This window comes from Lytechinus variegatus, chromosome 5 (assembly GCF_018143015.1).
Source record: "Lytechinus variegatus isolate NC3 chromosome 5, Lvar_3.0, whole genome shotgun sequence".
Lineage (NCBI taxonomy): Eukaryota > Metazoa > Echinodermata > Echinoidea > Temnopleuroida > Toxopneustidae > Lytechinus > Lytechinus variegatus.
The window spans coordinates 21,326,525-21,344,141 of record NC_054744.1 but is presented as its reverse complement, the minus strand read 5'-3'; the positions used below and the strand labels follow the sequence as shown (position 1 = coordinate 21,344,141).

Genomic DNA, 17,617 nt, shown 5'->3' with positions numbered 1-17,617 from the left:
TCGTAATGTTAAAAACCCCTCTGAAGTGAATGAGTAATAAATGGTGTTTTTTTTCATGACAGAGCTCGGTAACCCACGTGGCAATGAGAATCCTTTCTTATTAACCTTTGGAGTTCTTTGGTTCCGGTGGCACAACTACTGGGCCGATAAGTTCAAAGCTGAAACTGACTGGAACGATGAAAGGATCTTCAACACGGCCAGAAAATGGGTTATAGCAACTTATCAGGTAATTAAAATGCCACCCTGATGGCAAGTAAGAGTTCATAAACAGACAAACGAGAGAACATTTTCGATTCAAAATAAGTTGTTATGAATTGTCATTTTTTATTGTGATTATTCTGTGATTTCACTTCAGAGCAGCTTGCCCATTTATGATAATATTAAATTCGCTAAATGCCACTTTCTCAAAAAGATTTAGAATAATTTTATATGTGCATTCATTACATAACCAGACATAGTCCTTAAACTTGTTTTTATTTGAAAATCTTAATTTTGCAGCCCTGTATTTCTTATATGAATTCTGTTGAGTGCTATTTTTCATTTTTTTAGAAATGATTTCACCTTTACTCTAGAATTCATATTAACACTCAGGCCTACGTGTTTTGGGAATTACAAGTTCATGAAATTTATTCGCACACTGAGTTGAAATTGACGACATTGGCATGTTAACCATTCCTGATGCAATCTAGAAATGGTTAAAGCCACAAATGAGGATTATCACACATATTCGTTATTCATTTCGGTACTGTTCTGTCTACCAATATCTATCAATACCAATCAATAAAGGCATATAAACACCATAATAACTGATTTGTCAAAACTACCCCTCGAGCACCACACACTGAGGTAGTTAAACTTGAACACATTCGCCAAATAGGTATTAATAACCAAAGGTGTTATATGACACCCATAGATGTTGAGCTAATACTGTGAATTTTACAACGGAGTAAAACGAATGGCGTGGTTCTCTATGTACAACGATTAACACCACATTAGGTTTAAACCAAAGTGTTGTCTGATCTTGTTTTCTTTCAGAATGTTGTCTATTACGAGTGGCTCCCTGGATATCTTAATTTTTCACCAGAAGATATTGAAGAATTTAAATATGATGGTAAGAGTAAACCTTTTTTTTGCCAGGAAAGCCCCATCGGTAAACAACTTTAAATCAAATCTCAAAACACATCTATTTAATTCATAACAAGCATCTTAGGAGTCCTATAAAGGACAGTAGTATATATATGTTATGGAATAGTTTTTGCGCTCTACACATTTATATTATTACTATTATAATTACTCGTCTGTTAAATCCTTCCTTCAAATAACGGGAAAAACATTGAGAAAGATGCATTTCGAAAGGAGACTTTTAAGAGAAGAGGATGTATAAGTAACCAACCCGAAACCTCACTCATGAATCTATAACACGACCGTCTTCATGTATATAGCCTCTATATAAATATATATATATACACACACTGTATGCAATCCAATTGGCCTATTTCAAGTCAAGCTGCAGAGTAAGTGGGTTTGAAAGAGAAGATCAAATTGGTCAGTCGTTTCGGTGGCCATCTATATAATTTATGTTTGAATTGTGATTTATTGACTTAGGGATGTGATTCTGAACGTAATCGCATCAATGACCACAGATCGGGGGAAATTTTTACAGTTTCTAATTTTCTAAATTTTCCAATTTGTCCATTGTGCTATTTCTTGATTTATGTAGTGTTTGGAAATCTGAAAAAAATGTTACATAGAAAGATAGTGTTTGTGTAAAAGATTTTTTGTAAAAAAAAAATGGACAGATATATTAGATAAAGCTTACAGTTAGAATTTCTGAAATAGAACAGTAAGAAGATCCCTTTGGCGGTTGGGGGTAAATAATTACTTCGCAAGTACAGACTTTGCTTCTGATATGCATTCAATAAAATAACGAGGTACGTCATCAAAAGGCTTGAGATAAGAACAATCTGCTTTACAAAGAATTGGGAGAGATGAGGGAGAAGGGAGTGTGTTCTTAAATCCGATTTGATAGTCATAGTCCTATTCTTCATGTGTTCTAATGCAATTTTTCAAAAATAGTTTTTAATGTGCTTTTCTCACGTGTCCATTCTCATATTCAGGTTATAAAGGATACATTCATCCAGGCATTACTCATGAGTTTCAGTCGGCCGCTATGAGGTTTGGTCACACCCTTGTTCCTCCTGGTGTAATGCGCAGGTATGGATTCTTCTACAAAACATCAAGTTTTTTTTTATAACCAAGCCTAGAGTGCGGATCTTCACTCCATTTATAAAATTAATACCATGCGCTGCAATGTATAGTATGAAGATATTGTGTCACGGATGAGAAATCTTAATCTGCGCTACAACCTATAGCCCTCGCATAAACTTTGTTCTGAATGCATCTCGATTTTTATGCAATATGAAATACTTGTTTAGGGTTTGATTTAGGTGCATTAGAAACATTCTTTGTATGGTTTTATCAGCTCTCTCGACATTTCTTATAGAGTTTCATTTGTAAATGAATGACGATCATGATCGAGGTAGTTCTCTTTTTGCATTTCATTAAATAGTATCTTAAGATTGTAATCGAATTCACTTCGCATCACCTGATTTCAATAACTGGACAGTTTATGCTATTATCGGGGATGGGGGGGGGTAAAGCAAATAGTTATTGTGGTATTGAATTCCACAATCTATTGTTTAATAGTTTAAGATAAGAGTGAGGCAGATAGTTGACTTTAGCCATTCGTTTATGTTTCAGCTATGGGGGTTGGGATACGATCAGGCACATAACAAAAAAGTAGCAGTCACTCTTGTCAACTTGCACCACATTGTTATGTATACTCTTATCAAAATGTCACAGTTATGATTTAAGCAGTTCAAAGTCAAAAGTATTCTTTTCTTTAAGGAATGAACAATGCGAATATCGAACATCCACCATGGACTCTTCAGGTTTTAAATCGGATCAAGCTGAGTTCACGGAAGCCCAAGGAAACCATGGAGTACGAACCTGCAATTCCTTCTGGAATCCTCAGGTAGGACACCAATTTGTCATTACTAAAAGTGATTGTTTAAAGGGGTACTCAAGGCTGAAAATAATCTAAATCATTCTCTGGAAAAATAGATAAATGATATAAATTCTTTGACCAAAATCGCTGAAAATTTAATCAAGATCTGATGATAATGAATTCATTGAATTTGAATGCTATTCTGTGATAACAGTTGTATACACAGTGTTATGCGTATGCCATATGTGGGCTGATGTTGTCATGCCACCACTTCGCTTTTTCTGATATTACATGAAACCATATCGTTTTATATGTCTATCTCGGCCCTTGTAACAAAGTTGGAGTTATCATTATCTTACGTGTTAACTCAGTTATTTCAATATTTTGTTTATTCTTGGTGGAAAAAGTTGAATGAATATGATTTTAGACAAGAAGATACAGAATCATAAGTGTGTTATAGCATGCAGAGAACTGTTGCACGGATTTAATACAAAACTTGAAATGGTCATAAGTTTGTTATTCCTCGCCGATTTAGATAAAAATTTGGTGTTCTGTTCGTCTGATTTTATTTTATTTGTTCAAATCGTACAATTTTCAGCTTGGAATGCCCATTTAACTGCATTCAGGAACTAGAAATATATTTTCTATTGCCGCTTTATGATGTAATGAATTTTGCAAAACTTTGTCAGAAAGGAATCTCTAAGATTTGTAAATTATTTGGTCATGTAATTGCTGCACTTATACATAACCGCAGACATAAGCGTCCATATGGACTCTGGACAACCAATGTAGGCTGAACATGGAAACTAATCACCTTTTTATTACTTATTGCAATAAAATGTTTCAAAAGGGATTCCTCTTGAAACATTATTCCATGCATTCGGCATCAGTAAAATGCAAAAACAATTATACAGTTCAACTTGAGTCTTATTCTTTGGCATACAAACATGACCATTAAATGTAAATATTTATTCTATTGATATCTCTATGCCCTTTTCCCTCCCTACCCCTGTATATGGTATTTTTCTTTCACCTGGCAATGGCACCGACAATATACCATATTTTTATTTTGCAGATTTCTGTTAGAGAGTACGACATTGAAGAGTTTATTCTTGGTATGGCCTCCCAAGTCACAGAGAGAGAAGACAACATCATCACAGAGGATCTACAAAGTAAAATAAAAACCATTTCTGCATTTCAGATATCACACACAATAGCCACCTGTTTTACAAAAAAATTCACATAGAACAGGCTTAGGTATTAATGACATTTAGAAATACTTATACCAATGGAAGTAATATTTAGCCATTTATCATTTGAATGTATGAAATCCAAGTCCTACAACTAGCAAGGAAAATGAAGAATGATCAGTGTTTTATTATTTGTCTTTCCAGGGCGTGTATTCGGACCATTGGAATTCTCTCGTCGTGATCTGATGGCGCTGAATATCCAACGAGGCCGTGACCATGGTTTGCCGGATTACAATACAGCTCGTGAGTGTCTAGGATTAGGACGGAAGAATTCTTTCGCAGAAATCAATAAAAATGAATCTGACTTAGCACCAGGTGAACAGACATTCATCGGAACAGAGGTAAGCAGTAGTATTTTTAGATTTAAAAATAAGGAGTACATGACCCTTACATAATTTTGAGAAATTGCTCTCCGGGGCCTGTCTTGGGTAGGAAAGAAATAAATGTTAACACGCTAAACCAACCTCAATTCACCCCATAGGTAGTCTCGGGCTTACCGCCTCTTTGTAAACGCAAAGCCGACCTCCAACCCATATCAGTCCACTTGCATTAATTTGCAGCACACACTCCACCTTTTCAAACATAGTGTAATCGAAGGTTAGTCAGAAAGTTGGGATTACGAAGTGATAATTCTAAAATTTCAAAAGTCCTAGATATTGACACTGACTGAAAAGCTAAAACAAGGCTTGCTCGCTTGCGATATTTTAGAAATTATGCCCCATAGACATGTTTAGAAACCTATTTCTCTGCTCATTATTCCACTGATAAATAATCATGATAATAATAATTATAATAATTATGATAATAATACTGATGATAATATTGATGATAATACTGATAATACTGATAATAATAATGACTGTGAAGAATATGATGATGAAGATGTTAATTATGAAAATCGGTGAACGTTATTGATACTGATGACAAAACAGCTATTTAAAAAAAAAAGATTCCAGAGGGAAATATTTATGCATCCTCTCTCCAAATGTTGTATTTGTTAGGAACTGCGACGACTAGAAAATGTATACGGTGGTGATCTTGACAAAGTAGACATATGGGCCGGAGGATTGATGGAAACCACGAGCAATGGACCTGGAGAACTCTTCAGATTCATCATCAAGGATCAGTTTGTAAGGTCAAGGGATGCTGATCGATTCTGGTTTGAAAACGAAAAGAATGGGTGAGAAATCGTATGATCTAACTCTCAAAGTATCAACATCATTCCTAATAGAATTCCAATTAACTTTATATAATGTTCATACCAGAAAGTGGATCCAGGGGGGGGGGCGTGGTGCTGGGTGCACCACGTAAAATTGCACCAAAAAGGAAAGTGAGATGACCTTTTTTTGTCTTTTGGGTTTTTTTCGTCGATTTATTTCTGGAGAACAAACCCCATCACCCTAGTTCATTTGTGAGGGCTGAACCTTTTTTTAAAGTTCCTTTTTATTCTTTTCCAGAGAACAAACCCCCTTCACTGGTGAGCGATGCCCCTTTTTTTTTTTTGGGGGGGGGTCGATTTTTTTTGGGGGGACATAAAGCACATACTTCAGAAAATCCTGAATCCACGATTTCGAAAATGTTTCCCTCTCAACCGTCTCTCTCACACACTTCCACTTAAAATCCCCCTTCCCCACTCCGAATTGCTTAAGTCTACCTCCTTATTCTCTTCTCCCGTTTCCATCTCCTGCTGATTGCTGCTACATATGTTTCATTTGCTATTCACCCTCACATTTGCCGGATCTGGTATGAAAAATTAAATGAAGTGAAACTTGTTCATCGTACACATACAACTTTGGTTATCACTTACTGCATGTAGTATTTGTCTCATTGGTTACATGTTGGGGGCTGGTGTCCTCAATTGCTCAAGCTCCAGTGAGATGACTGTCCCTTAAACTGTAGTTGAACGGAGCAGCAAGCAGGAGAGCATCTGTCCCCATCAGGATGTAGCTATGACTTTTGATGAGTAATGTCAAGTTTTACATACTTGTGCTAGCAAATGTTTGCATCTTTGCATAGTGTAAATGTTGGCTTCTGGTATTAATTTGTACAAGATAACAGCTGTTCGGTTATCGCAATTGGCGTCTTCGGACGATGTGTGCACTCTACAAATCTATACTATACCCCCCCCAAAAAAGATCGTGCATTCTGATTTCTAACTTTCGTCAATAATTCCTCTCTTGCAGTTTATTCACTCCGGAGGAGATTGCATTCATTAGGAATGTCACAATATGGGATATTATTGTAGCTGCCACTTCCATCAATGGATCAGCCTTACAAAAAGACCCTTTCCACTACACAGAGAGTAAGTCTTTTTCCATGTTAACATTCCTGCCCACGTTATAAACCCAGTTTTCATAGCACTTGTCATTAGAAAACAAACGACCAATCGCTACCGGTTTTAAGGAGCACATGTACCTTTGACATCAATAAACAGCTTTATGAAAAGAGCCATGGTGAAGATGAGTCTGTTAATCTGATCATATATTTTCTTTGACATAGAGCCTTCATTATTTGTCCATATAGACATACGAAATGCAAAATTAAATGATTCATACAAAAAAGCAAAATATAGAATTCATATAAGTTTTATGTACCCCTCTCTGGCCATCAAGAAATATAGATTTTGTATTTGTTTTCTCCCAAGTATTAGACTGATTTACTTTACTCCCAAAAAGATTCAAGCATCCCTTGAAAACCTTTGTGACATTAATCACCTATTCAAATAATAATCTAAGTTGACTATTGATTATCTTATACTTGTGACTGTAGATGATCCATGCTATGCTGAGCATCCATTCGAGGGTGAGAATCGAACCATCAGTGAAAATGACATGGAACCATGCACCAAGCTTCAAATCTTTGACTACTTCACTGGTAGTGAGGTGTCTTATGCTCTCTCCTTCCTTGCTCTTGGAATATGGGTTGTAGGTAAGTGACAAATCCCTTGCATTGTCGATTGGAAATGATGCGGGTTATAACGAATCAAAGTATGCCATTAGGCGAAGTTATTGCTCTGATGTCTCTGAAACCATTTTCTCAGGACTATCTTTGTCTTGAGAAGTAAATCAGTACAAATGGCAAATGGAAACAGATTGAAACAGATCGGGAATTATACCTTTGTAGAGGGGGGGGGGTTACACCTCTGTAAGGAAGAACTTGAAAATTATACATTTTTGGTGTTTTATATGTATATGTATATTTTATATGCAGCAGGGAGGAGAAAAGACGATAACTCCATAAATTTTATCAGTATGAAGATTGGGTAAACATAATGTTTTAAACCATTGTGTGCAGAACTCTGAAGCCATGCTATTTGAAGTCTATGTTTTTGACCCCTCTGTACATAGGTGTTATTGCAGTTCTCCTCATCCTGGCTCATATTAGACAACATCGCATCCAGGAAGCTCGCAAGTTACAACACAGGAAGACTAGGTCACGTGACCCAAGTAGAATCAAGACCTACGCAGGTATGTAATTCTGATATAAGATGTGGTATTCTCTTCATTAAACGCCCTCTCCCCTCTTTCTTTCCTCCCTCCCCAAATTCTTTTCAGAGTACCCACCGGGTTCTTGTAAGAAATTAATTAAATGTTTAAACTCTAAATTTGTATCTACATTTGGATGTTTTTGTATTTGTATCCCCCTTTTCGTGATGTAAGATGGTGTTTATTTTGGGTAAAAGAGTAATTACTCCCATCATCAAAAGAATTGTGAATTTGATACACATACATCTGTTCCGTTTTATTTTAAGGAAATCGTTTAATTACATGATGGTTGGTTAAGAAAACAAACATAACACTGTTGGAATAACGGACATTTCTGTTGTATCGTTTGTTGATAAAGCTTCTGAATGGTGTGGAAAGAAGGAAGGAACCAGACAAGTTCAAGTCAAACTGGGACCTGGAAAGAAGATCCGAATCACCAACGACCGTGGAAACAAAATTTTCCGAACTGTTGACCTCACCTCCTATAACAAGGTAAGGATTGCGATCCAGTGGTCCTTTTCCACATAATTATCAACTTCACTTCCCAGATCAAAACACGCTCAGGTAGCGCTCAAATTAACAATTAAAGAGTTACTGTTGATTGATGAATGGTATTGTGATTTGATAATATTGACTATTTTTTTCTTCTTTGAAACTATGATAATGTCTTGTGTTGAATTTCACCTCGAACTTCTTAGTTTATTTGAGGTAGTCTTCTGCATTTGTTTCATCAGAAACATTGCATATCATTGTGAGAAAGTATCAAACATTGACAGCACGACCCCATCTTGTTATCACAGGTTGGGCTGCTGGTATCCCCTGATGGTAAGCGACGCTACATGGTTGTCAAGTTCGATCGCGAGTACGACATCGTACTGAAGTTCCCTGACCCTGAGAGCCGTCTAGAATTCATCAGCGACCTGGAAGCCTTCCTTGGCAGTGATGAGGTTGGTGTTGGACGTGAGAGGCAAGAGATCCGGGAGAACGAACTTCTCAAGGTTGCAGTTACCAAGGAACATCGTACCAAACTCTTGGAAAAATTCTTCCTTATGGCTTTCTCTCAGGTGCATTATTAAGAGTACTCTGTTTAATATTCTATATTGGGGGGGGGGGGGTTATAGGCCAAGACCTTTGAATTAGATTATCAGCACAAGAATAAAAAAAGGAATACACAAACAGATAAGGGACATCCAGCATATTTGAATTATAATTTGTGTATTACGACATGTTAAGTATGGCTTACAGTTTCATTTATCTTCATTATTTTATCCAAAAAAAATATTGCATAAAGACTTGATTTCAAGATGAAAGACTTCTCATTTATCCTAGAAAACATATTTGTGGTGATTGGAGAGTACAAATAGAACATCCTTGCCATTGCCATCCGGCGAACTAAAGTTTGAAAATCAGTCAATTATTTCACTCCAATCTCTCACTCAATTCTTGGTACAGCCTCGTCCTAAGTATCTTTGAATGAACACTACAGTTCATTCTGAGTTTGCTGACATAATTTTAAGATATTAGCCTCAGATATGAACACATTCCCTGTTACTATAAGGGGTATACCAATATCACTATGCATTTCGAAAGTATTTCCCGTGTGACATCTACGGATTTCATTTTTCACTCACTAGGCCTTCAAACTTGACTTCGACGCTGATGATCTTGACAACCTGGATAACAAGGAAACCAAGGACATTCTTGAATGCGAGCTTACCAAGACTGAATTTGCAGATGTACTCACCATGAAGCCAGACTCCCTCTTCGTTGAACAGATGTTCGAGCTCGTTGACCAGGATAACAGTGGATCCATTTCATTTAGAGAGTTCTTGGATGTCATTGTTGTCTTCGCGAAAGGTAAGCTATCTGATTCTTGGCGATAGCTTTAAAGTCTCCTAGGAGTGGATTATACCCTTGAGTTTTGACATATCACTTACGTATCACTGATCTGGCTATCATACTAAGCAGGGGCAAAACCAGGAAAGGAAAAAGGAAACAATAAAATAATGTGTTTTGTGTCACACGACTTAATGATTAGGAGGTTGTGATAGAGCAAAGAAAGTAATTATATTTGGACTGTGATATTGATAAAAATACAGTACTAAAGACTTTTGGGGGGATATATTTTCATGAATGTTGTTTACGTCAATTACATATACCCACCATTCTGTGAAACCTGTCCTCATGAGTTACCATTGGTTCGTGTCACTGTCGGCTATGGAGAGCCAGTAATGCCATAATCTTGTCTAAGTTCATATTCATTTTACAAACTCAATAGTTATGGCTTCTGCCCTTTCTTTAAAATGTGACTCCTTCATCGATAAAGATTCTTATAACATATAGGCATGCATGTAGCGTAGCTGGCTTTCTTTTTCATTTAACATCTCGAATCAATATTTGAAATCGATTTCACTTTCACGCGCATCAATCTGTAACTGAATGGGACAAAAAGAGAATAGTTTTCAGGAAAAAAAATGCAGAAATATTATAGCCTCTTAAAAAATGTTCTATTGTTTTTCCCATTCATTAGGACAACCTGAAGACAAACTGAAGCTGATGTTCAACATGTATGACATTGACAGATCTGGCCATCTATCCCGTGATGAGTTTAGGCAGATGTTGAAGTAAGTGTTATGCCATTAAATGTCTCTCAGTCAATCAACATTAATAATTAGTCAAAGCAGATGAATGGGGAGTTTTTTTAATATTCTTTTGTTATTATGCAAAATTTATTTGAATTTTTTAAATTCTTACAAGAATAAAAATTCTTATTTTTGTAAAGAAAGTATTTTTAATGATTCTGTTTGTTCTTTTAAACCAAGGTCAAGCTAGGTTCATTTAATTGATTAAGTTTGCTTTTTTTTTCTTCAACCTTTCCCACTGGATGCCAAGATTTCATGATCTAAACTAATTACTACTACCGTTGACGGTAATAAGAACACCTGTCACTACAATACAGAAACTACTACTACTACTACAACAATAACAATGGCGATAATGAATACGCTAATTGATTAAGACAACTATAAATTCAATGAAAGTAACAGCACCATTATGTATTGTGCTGTATGATGTGGAGTGTAGGGATGCCTTATTTACTTGATTTGGTGGCAGTGGTAGGATGAATCATGTTTTTTTAAAGGGGTGAGGTAAAAGACGTAATGAACATACAGGAAGATAGTGAGAAGGAGAAGGAAAGGTGATGAAAGCGTTCCTTACCTGATTTTTGGTATCAGGTTTGATCATTTATCATATAAAACACTTTTAAAAAGTCTGCGCTACTTTATGCTAATTCACCAATTATTTTACCTGTTCTAATGTCTTACTGTACCATACATTGTTTTGACTAGATCTATGATGGAGATGGTCAGTGCTAGCGTTGAAGAGACGGACCTTGACAAACTAATCCACGATATGTTCGAGAATGCTGGTCTTGGAGATAAACAATCCCTTTCCCCTGATGACTTCATTCTAGTTATGGCTGAACACAAGGAAGAGCTCAATAATGCTAAACTCGATATCGCCGGTAAGTCATCACACTCGTCCTTAAAAAACTTCTTTGAGCATCTACTTATCGGACTCCTTGAGCTTTTACAATCTTTACTTACACTTCTCTTTCTCTCTTTTATCGTTCTCTCTCAGTCACATATTGCTCCTCTCTACTGATATTGTAAACTATCATGTTATCACATTACCATGTTGCCTTCTAGGAAATTCTGTAATAACCAGCATGTAAGGTGCTTGATAATCTTGATTTAAGAGGTTTTTAAAATATTTCTCTTGTGAGTGTCGATTGATCGATTTTCTCATTAACTTGATTGCCATCATTAAATCAAATTATATTATCTTTTGTCACAATTTAATCACCTGCAGGAAACATCGCCCAAGTACCTGCTCAGAAGGATGCTGGCCCTCCAGGCCGTGGTGCTGCTACTGTCATCAGGAGAGGCAACCTTAACAGCCGTGCCCGACAGACCATTATCAGAGCTTACAAGTATGTCTTTTTAAATATTATCAATCACACTTTTTACACTGAATCTATTGGCGTTCCACTGCAAAGATTTGCTCTTCAAATGTCTCCATACTCGCAGCACGACAACAAATATTGAAAGGGTTTAGATCATGTAAGGTTTATTTGTGGGTATATATTTCCAATCTGCAGTAGAAACCCCTTAATAAGAAAATTAGTGATTTTCCTCATATTAATTTACTTTCTTAAACCTTAGACCAAGCACCTATGCTTATTTTTAATTAATGCAACTTTCCAAATAACATTGGAACAGTTTTTGTTAAATTTCCAGACCTCCCCTTTACATTTAATTACATTTAATGTCTTTCAAACCTATTCAACCTTGATAGGGATAAAGACCAGGAAGGTGGCAAAGCCAATGGAGCACCCAAGAGTTCTGGCGGTGGTGGAGTAAAGAAGCGTGCCCAGTCTAAGAGCATCCGTGTTGAGACTGTCCAAAGAGAAGAGGCCAAGACCACAAGCAGCAAGGCTTACAACACCTTTGTCCGCTATTTTGAAAACAACCGACTTCAAATCTTCTACGTTATCCTCTACACACTTGTTCTTGCTGGAGTCTTCATCGAAAGAGCTTACTGTGAGTAACTGTAAATTGTTTATTAATTGCCCTGTGTCATGAAAACATTGATGTCGACATATAATTTAAGTTTAATAATCTAATTTAACCGCCCTGTTAATATCTCATAGGTTAGCCACCAAAAGCACCAACTTGTGATGGTATATCAGCTGTAGCAATATTTATGTACACATATATTCTTACCTCCATTTTAATGATATCCTTGGATTCATATCTAAATTGAAAACTTAAAATCATTAAGAAATGCAACGTGATTGCATTTGGGCCCCTGCCTAACCGAACAAACTTTAAACATTAAGGAGTTCAAGGTAGTGAAATTATGATCCTATCTAAATGAAGGGACTTGTAGCGTTTAGAAAGTCAACGTAGTGAAATTATGACCCTGTCTTAATGAAGAGACTTGTAAAATTTAGAATGTCAGCGTAGTGAAATCATGACCCTGTCTAAATAAAGAGACTTGTAACATTTAGAAAGTCAACGTAATTAAAGTTATGACCCTGTCTAAATGAAGAGACTTGTAACACTCGGAAAGTCAACGTAGTGAAATGATGACCCTGTCTAAATGAAGAGACTTGTAACATCAAGAAAGCCAACGGATTGAAATTATGACCCTTTCTAAATGAAGAGACTTGTAATATTTTGAATGTCAACGCAGTGAAAATATGACCCTGTCTAAATGAAGAGACTTGTAACATTAAGAAAGCCAACGGAGTGAAATTATGACCCTTTCTAAATGAAGAGACTTGTCACATTTAGAAATTCAACGTAGTGAAAATTTGGCCCTGGCTAAATGGTGAGACTAAATCACATCTGGAGAAAGTCAACATAGTTAAATTATTACCCTGTCTAAATGAAGAGACTTGTAGCATTCAGAAAATCAACGTAGTGAAACTATGACTCTGTCTAAATGAAGAGACTTGTAACATTCAGAAAGTCAATGTAGTAAAATTATGACCTTGTCTTGAAGAGTCTTTAAGGAAGTCAACGAAGTGAAATTGTGACCTTGTATAAATGACGAGACTGATGATATAGGAGTCGATGTAGAGAAATTATAACCCTAAAATTCAACGTAGTGGCATACTGACCCACGTCTAAATGAAGGCACATGTATGAATTTCCTTGTCATAGTTGTATCTTACCATAAGATCTTACAAATTTCTTTCTTCATATCCACGATTACTATTCTTGATGGTACAATATCACTTTTTTCTCAAACAGACTATTCCATTGAGCGTGAATTTGCTGGTCTCCGTCGTATTGCTGGTTTTGGCGTCTCTGTGACCCGTGGAGCTGCCTCGGCTATGATGTTCACCTACTCTTCCCTTCTCGTCACCATGTGCAGGAACACTATCACCAAGTTGAGGGAGACTTTCCTCCATCGCTACGTTCCATTCGATTCGGCTCTAGCAATGCACAAGTACATTGCCCTCCAAGCCCTCCTGTTCTCAGGTAGGAATTAGAAGATTATTGTGATCTTAGTCGCCCTAAAGAACATGTTCTAATTGCAACATATTCACCATTAACAGGGTGAACTACTCACTCCAAACATATTTTTTTAAAATGCAAGCCTTGGCTCTTATCACTTGTATTTATTTGGACTAATGTATGGATAACCAGTGTGTGGACAAAAAATGTTGATTCTGAGCATTATGTAGTTTTGTTATGATTTTTTTATAGTTTATTAAAATTATATAGAACTGTTGATTAAGATAAAAGCCAGACTGTTTTCTTTGTTATAAATAATCTCTTTTTCTTGTTACCACTCCTCACAGTTATGCACACCATCGGCCATTCAATCAACTTCTACCACATTTCCACTCAGACCGCTGATGATCTAACCTGCTACTTCCGCGACTACTTCCATCGTTCTCATGAACTTCCAAAGTTCCACTATTGGGCATGGGGTACTATCACTGGTAAGAATAATTTCCTTTACCTATTGTCGAAGTTTTTCTGTCAGTACTCATAATGCATACTTAAAATATGTGGTAGGAATTTGTGCAGGAAATATGATGTGCCATTTTTGCTTCGCATTCCCATTTGAAAAGTTTCACAAGTGGTATACTCTGAAGTCTATTAGAATTGGGATAATTTGATAACATTTTTAGGGAATTATTAATGTGAAATCTATATTCAATCATGTAATGAAATGACCGGGTGTTGAAAATATTGCAAATTTGAAATTCGAATCTAATAAATCATCTCAGAATTTATGATGTGACGATTGAATTGCGATTAAAATTTTCAATCCCTTACTCTTTCTCTAGGTTTCACTGGTATCCTTCTGGCGTTGATTTGCGCCGTAATATACACCTTTGCCTTCCAGTATGCCCGTCGTCGCGTTTTCAACCTCTTCTGGTTTACTCACAACATGTGGGTCATCTACTTCATCCTGATGTTCCTGCACGGCTCTGGTCGTCTTGTCCAGCCTCCATTCACCCACTACTTTGCTCTTGGTCCCATCGTACTCTTCACCTTGGACAAACTTGTCAGTGTCAGCAGGAAGAAGGCAGAGATTGCTGTAGTCCGTGCTGAACTCCTACCATCAGGTATTTCAGTGTGCCTTACCAAATGGTGCATCCCATGTTTTCTCTCTTTACATTTACCGAGGAGAGATATTATTAAGGCTTGAGGAGTCAAGAGAAGTGGTATTGGGGTATGCTTTTGATTACTATGTAATTAATATGTAGTTTTCTGTTGCCTAAACTTTGTGCCATCCCTTTAAAAATAAATACTCAATTATCAGGTGGTAAATAAACAGCATGTGCTTTAAGAGTTATTAATTCTTGAATTACCCAAATTAGTGTCATTTGAATATTTCCCCCAAAACACTGAAAAAGTGTAGATTTAAATTTTGGGAAGAGCATCATACGATTTTTTTTAAATAACGAAGCTCGTGTGCTTTACAGGTAGAATTCTTGTGATTTTTTTTTTTTACAAGATTTGAATTTCCGGAGAATGCCTACTGTTAGAAATAGGTTTACCATAAGTATTTTAACAATTCTTTTTCTTACTGACAGACGTGACAATGCTTGAATTCAAGCGTCCTCAAGGCTTCGAGTACAAGTCTGGGCAATGGGTCCGTATCGCCTGCAAGACCCTGTCTTCAAGTGAATACCATCCCTTCACCTTGACCTCAGCACCCCATGAAGAGAACCTATCCCTTCACATCAGAGCTGTTGGACCATGGACCATGAACCTCAGATCTACCTATGATCCAAACGTTGTGCGCGAACATCCTCTACCAAAGGTAGGGAGGAATATTACTTTATAAATTATCCCACAATCAGACCCAGATCTTTCTTCCTAAATCCTGAAAATAGCATGGATTTGGAAGGCATAATTCTTTTAAGTTCTGAGGGAATACCTGGTATAAGGACTTAGAAAACTGAGATCTTATATTCCTCTGTGTCATTAGATCTCCAGATCGGATGGTTTAAAGTTAAGTGTTGAAGCTGGTTATGAAGGTTCCTCTTACCTATCTTTCACACCGAATGTGGGTAAACAAAATTATACTGAATGATGAAAGTCTTAGCACCAGCCTGATTTCAGGTTCGATGCAGTGGATGTGATTAAATAAGCCATTAACGGCGGGACTTGAAATCACGAAGTGAGCACAAAGCGGTGGCAAATTTGCATGAGGATATTAAGTAACAGACGATATCACAGTGATATATACACACATGCAAGTCTTGTCCAAATGCTATTCTAGTCCAGATGAAAGCTATTCTAGTCCAATTAGTATTGTGATATTTTAATCTCTTTTCATTGCAGTTGTTCCTTGACGGGCCATATGGTGAGGGGCATCAAGACTGGTACCAGTATGAGGTGGCTGTGCTGGTAGGAGGGGGTATCGGTGTTACCCCATTTGCCTCTATCCTTAAGGATATTGTGAACAAATCAAGCATTGGTGCTCGCCTCACATGCAAGAAGGTGAGTGAGTGTATCCGTGTCTATTTGAGTTTGACCATTCCCATTTGGTTTTACATTACCCTCGTATTGATGTAACCATTTCTTGGTTCATCGTATATTACCTAAAGACATTCAGGAATTAGCCTGTCAGACTATATTTGCATTTTGTTTTTCACGTTGAGTGTTTAGAATAAGCAGTGGTTCACGGCAGGAAAAGAAAATGATGTCCAATTATCATTGATGGATGGATCTTGCACGCTAAACTTGCAATTGTGAAGATAATTGCCATTTTTACATCAGTTCTTTACGAGATTCCCTCCAATGAAAAACCGTTTACTTGATAATTATTTGAGCACTTAAATCCTTATCTTCTCAGGTCTACTTCATCTGGGTGACCCGTACTCAAAAGCATTATGAGTGGCTCACTGATATCATCCGTGAAGTCGAAGACAGTGACACCAACGATCTTGTCAGTGTTCACATCTTCGTCACACAGTTCTTCCAGAAGTTTGATCTCCGAACAACTATGTTGGTAAGTATCTTCTTAGACTGACCTTTCATTTTTTAGGGGGGCAGGGGTGTACAAGATACCATTTCTTACAATTTCGTCTGTTTTGTACATTTGCTGTAATTATTTTTATCAGAAAGGGGGCAACTAGACTAACTTGAACTTTAAGGAAAAAGTAACCAATTTGCTTGTTGAGACAATTATCTATTCAAATCCTGGAATATTGAATTAGTTTCATCCTTGTCTGAATGGAGATACTTGTTACTGATACATTTGATTATATGAACATTTCGTTTGATACTAAGCAAAGCATGCATTGATTGGTTTAGCTAAAAATTTCTTTAAGTATACTTCTGCATATGAACTTTACGGCGAGCAAGCTTATTGATATATTTTTTCCTGTGTCTCTTTCGTTATGTAGTACATCTGCGAGCGTCATTTCCAGAAGATCTCAAACCGATCATTGTTTACTGGTCTCAAGTCCATCACTCATTTCGGACGTCCTCAGTTCACTTCTTTCCTTCAGTCACTCGAGGATGAACATCCTGGAGTAAGTTTTCTACTTTTTTTTACATTTTAAGAGTCAGTGATGCTTCATACTAACAGTGATGCTTCATACTGCAAACGTGCACAGTAGATTTAATTAAGTACTCTATTTTTTATAGCAAACTTAATTTCTAATTAGATAATTATAATTTGGATTTCTTGACTTAATCGTTTCAAGCCTTATACTTGTTGCTTCGTTAAGAGGTACAATAAATTTATGCTACTACTATGGGTTGGTGCTATGGAAATATTCAAAGCGTTTAGGGTTAAAACGGCATTGGTCTCCCCACAGAATAAAGATGTTA

General features: G+C 36.7%; 1 protein-coding gene across 4 annotated transcripts in view; it reads left to right on the top strand.

The window, feature by feature from the left end:
- Positions 1 to 17,617, top strand: part of LOC450217 (dual oxidase 1) — a 31,778-nt gene that overhangs the window by 11,988 nt on the left and 2,173 nt on the right. For all 4 annotated transcript variants that reach the window (XM_041609026.1, XM_041609024.1, XM_041609028.1 and 1 more), the window contains 24 exons: positions 63 to 226; positions 1,036 to 1,111; positions 2,118 to 2,214; positions 2,908 to 3,034; positions 4,083 to 4,179; positions 4,402 to 4,598; positions 5,259 to 5,437; positions 6,441 to 6,559; positions 7,027 to 7,185; positions 7,605 to 7,724; positions 8,101 to 8,234; positions 8,543 to 8,806; positions 9,377 to 9,599; positions 10,273 to 10,366; positions 11,093 to 11,268; positions 11,616 to 11,736; positions 12,102 to 12,346; positions 13,565 to 13,795; positions 14,119 to 14,262; positions 14,614 to 14,895; positions 15,367 to 15,596; positions 16,121 to 16,279; positions 16,635 to 16,790; positions 17,188 to 17,316. In XM_041609026.1, the coding sequence (XP_041464960.1) occupies positions 63 to 226; positions 1,036 to 1,111; positions 2,118 to 2,214; positions 2,908 to 3,034; positions 4,083 to 4,179; positions 4,402 to 4,598; positions 5,259 to 5,437; positions 6,441 to 6,559; positions 7,027 to 7,185; positions 7,605 to 7,724; positions 8,101 to 8,234; positions 8,543 to 8,806; positions 9,377 to 9,599; positions 10,273 to 10,366; positions 11,093 to 11,268; positions 11,616 to 11,736; positions 12,102 to 12,346; positions 13,565 to 13,795; positions 14,119 to 14,262; positions 14,614 to 14,895; positions 15,367 to 15,596; positions 16,121 to 16,279; positions 16,635 to 16,790; positions 17,188 to 17,316 (3,923 nt within the window). The remainder of the gene's footprint in view (positions 1 to 62; positions 227 to 1,035; positions 1,112 to 2,117; positions 2,215 to 2,907; positions 3,035 to 4,082; positions 4,180 to 4,401; positions 4,599 to 5,258; positions 5,438 to 6,440; positions 6,560 to 7,026; positions 7,186 to 7,604; positions 7,725 to 8,100; positions 8,235 to 8,542; positions 8,807 to 9,376; positions 9,600 to 10,272; positions 10,367 to 11,092; positions 11,269 to 11,615; positions 11,737 to 12,101; positions 12,347 to 13,564; positions 13,796 to 14,118; positions 14,263 to 14,613; positions 14,896 to 15,366; positions 15,597 to 16,120; positions 16,280 to 16,634; positions 16,791 to 17,187; positions 17,317 to 17,617) is intronic.